Genomic DNA, 3,297 nt, shown 5'->3' with positions numbered 1-3,297 from the left:
TTTTGCTAGAGAGATCTTGGTTAGAGTATACTAGTAGATGCAGGTGTAAATTGGAATAATTATAAATAGAGAAAAATCATTAATATTACATCAAAGAGTAACTCTGGTAGGCTAAGTTCCTAACATTCTCATCTTCTAAATTTCCTTTTTACAACAATATTGGATTTTCTCAAATTCATGGTTAATTTCTTCTCTTGTTTGATTTAATTTTTAGCAATTTAATTTACTGTTTTGGTACAACCTTTTTCCAAATCTTTTTCTTAATCAAATATTCATCTACCTAAGTACAAACAAAGTCCCTGTGGATTCAACACTCGGACTTCCCTTTTAACTTTACTACTTGGGATGAATTGGTGCACTTGCCAATCCATCAACAAGTTTTTGGCGTCGTTGCCAAGGATTTTGTTCTTTGTACTTGATATTTTGGATACTCTATTTTTGTTTATTTTGAATTTTTAAATTTTCAAAAAATTTATTTTAATTTTCAAATTTCCTTATTCACTTTTTTTTCTTAATTTTTAGCTTTTAATTTTTCTATGATAACGTGCACGGTAGTATTTTTCTTTCTTGTATGCGAGGAAACAATCTTGTTCCATTGGATCTAAAGATTGAAGCAACATGTAGAAGAAACAACACTGTAAAAAGAAAGAGAGAATAAGGGAATCAAGAACCATCATGCTTAGTATCCTTTTCTTCCTTCCAATATCTCAACTTTGAAGAACACATCATGGCAGAGGACCGACCACAGAGAATCACTCTAGAGGACTACTCTAGTACCTCTACACCTCAATACTTCACAAGCATAGCCCGACCCAAAGTTCAAGCTGTCAACATCACTTATCCACATTCCCTCATCCAGTTGATCCAAGGTAATCTCTTTTATGGGCTACCTAATGAAGATCCATATGCCTATCTTCCTACATACATAGAGATTTCAACACGGTGAAGATATCTAGAGTTCACGAAGATGTCATCTGCCTCAACTTGTTCTTCTTCTCCTTGGCTGGTGAAGCAAAAAGATGGATGCACTCGTTCAAGGGAAATAGCTTACAAACATTGGAAGAGGTGGTGGAGAAGTTTTTGAAGAAATATTTTCCAGAGTCCAAGACCGCTGAGGGGAAGGTGAAGATTTCTTCATTCCATCAATTCCCCGATGAATCACTGAGAGAAGCTCTTGACCGCTTCCATGGTCTACTCCGAAAGACTCCTACCCAAGGGTTCACCTGAATATATCCATTGATGGCTTGCGACCTCATTCGAAAGTTACTTGATGCCTCCGCTGGTGGAAAGATCAAATTGAAGACACCTGATGAAGCTATGGAGTTTATTGAAAACATGGCAGCCAGTGACCATGCCATCCTTTGTGATTGAGCTTACATGCCTACAAAGAAGAGTCTTCTTGAGTTCACATCACAAGACACACTACTAGCCCAAAACAAGCTCCTAGACAAGCAACTAGAGACCCTCACAGAAATGATGAACAAGCTTCCTCAACAATTGCATGTTGTGCAACATCTTTGGAGGGGCCCATGAGTTAGGCATGTGCATGGCCTAAGACGATTCATCCAAAGAAGTAAACTACATGGCCAATCCCAATTGTCAAGGGTTCCATCACAGAGGACCTCCTGGCTACAATCAAGGGGGAAATTTTTCTCAAGGCCAAGGTTGGAGATCCCATCATGGGAATAACTTCAACAAGGATCAAGGTGGCCCATCCATCCGACCTTCTAATCAAGGGCCCAACATGTATGAGAGGACCACCAAGCTAGAAGACCCTCTGACTCAGTTTATGCAAGTGTCATTATCAAATCACAAGAGCACTGAGTTTGCCATCAAGAATCTAGAGGTGCAAGTGGATCAACTAGCCAAGCAACTGGTTGAAAGGTCCACAGGGAGTTTTGTGGCCAACACTAAGAAGAATCCAAAGGAAGAATGCAAGGCAGTCCTTACCAGAAGCTAGAGGAGGGAGAATGTAGAGAGAAAAAAGAGCAATGATGGAGTATTGGAGTAGGTGAGTAATGAGGAAAGAGAGACTAAAATGAGAGAAGAGGGTGATGAAGAGAAAGAAGAGAGCAAGGAAATGGGTGGAAAGGTCTTATCCACTAAGACCAACAATCAGTTAGCTAAGGAAGATAGGAGGGAGATACTCATAGCCTCAGTAAAGGACATCCCTTATCCCTTGGTGCCATCAAATAAGGAGAGGGAGTGATACTTTGCCCGCTTCCTTGACATATTCAAGAAGTTAGAAATCACCATACCCTTCGAAGAGGCCTTGCAACAAATGCCCATGTGTACAAAATTTCTAAAGGACCTGGTCACAAAAAAGGGCAAATACATCAACAATGAGAGCATCATGGTGGAAGCTTATTGCAGTGCTGTGATTCAAAGGATTCTACCACAAAAGTTCAAAGACCCAGGGAGTGTAGCCATCCCATGTTCTATTGTGGAGGTGTCAGTGGGTAAGTTTATCATGGATTTGGGTGCAAGCATTAATTTGATGTCCCTATCTGTGTGTTGGAGGATTGGAAATCTGAAGATTGCTCCCACTAGGATGAGGCTTCAGCTAATAAATCGTTCTATCACCATACCATATGTTGTAGTTGAAGATGTCCTTGTCAAGGTCTGCCAATTCACTTTTTCGGTGGACTTTATGATTATGGATATAGAAGTGGACTCCGATATTCCTCTGATGCTAGGTCGTCCATTCATGCTTACTGCAATAGAGAAATGTCAGTTGTGGACATGGGGAATGACAACTTGGAGATGAGCATCGAAGACCAAAAAGTCACCTTCAACCTGTTTAAAGCAATGAAGCATCCCAGTGATAGTAAAGCATGCTTCAGGGTAGAGGCAATAGAACAAGAAGTCGACCTCATTGTGCAGTAGTTGACCAATCACACCCTATTAGATGGACTTTGTCATGCATTCCTACCCCCCAAGGGCATTGGATAGAAGACTCCAAGAAGATTGGGCCAGAGATGCTGGAGAAGGCCCTAGGGTTCTCATGAGCCTTATGGTAGATTTTGGGCCCATGGGCTAAGAATGAGCCCACTTATCTATGTACATGTTAGATTAGGATTTTATTATTTTTGGGCCTTGTATTTAGGGCTCCATAATGTAGGTAGGGTACCTTAGAAAATGTAGGATTTTTCAGCCCTTGTATTTTAGGACACCTAGACTAGTTTTTGTATTCGGGGTAGTTTTGTAATTTCACATGAAATAAGTAAATATTTGATGTGTGTGTTGGGAAATAAATTTAATTGAATTGGTAGAAGCCCAATCCAATTAAATTTTAGA

General features: G+C 40.1%; 1 protein-coding gene across 1 annotated transcript; it reads left to right on the top strand.

Annotated features, from left to right (window-relative positions):
- The first annotated feature begins 2,287 nt into the window (after window positions 1-2,287).
- LOC102662385 (uncharacterized) lies at window positions 2,288-2,767 on the top strand. Its single transcript, XM_006579081.1, has one exon. It carries the CDS (start codon window positions 2,288-2,290, stop codon window positions 2,765-2,767), a length of 480 nt encoding a protein of 159 aa, XP_006579144.1.
- Window positions 2,768-3,297: the final 530 nt, after the last annotated feature.

Source organism: Glycine max, chromosome 4 (genome assembly GCF_000004515.6).
Source record: "Glycine max cultivar Williams 82 chromosome 4, Glycine_max_v4.0, whole genome shotgun sequence".
Lineage (NCBI taxonomy): Eukaryota > Viridiplantae > Streptophyta > Magnoliopsida > Fabales > Fabaceae > Glycine > Glycine max.
This window is presented reverse-complemented; position numbering and strand designations above follow the sequence as displayed.

Coding starts and splice junctions, on each gene's coding strand:
- LOC102662385 (XM_006579081.1), top strand. CDS start 2,288: ATGTGTACAAAATTTCTAAAGGACCTGGTCACAAAAAAGGGCAAATAC.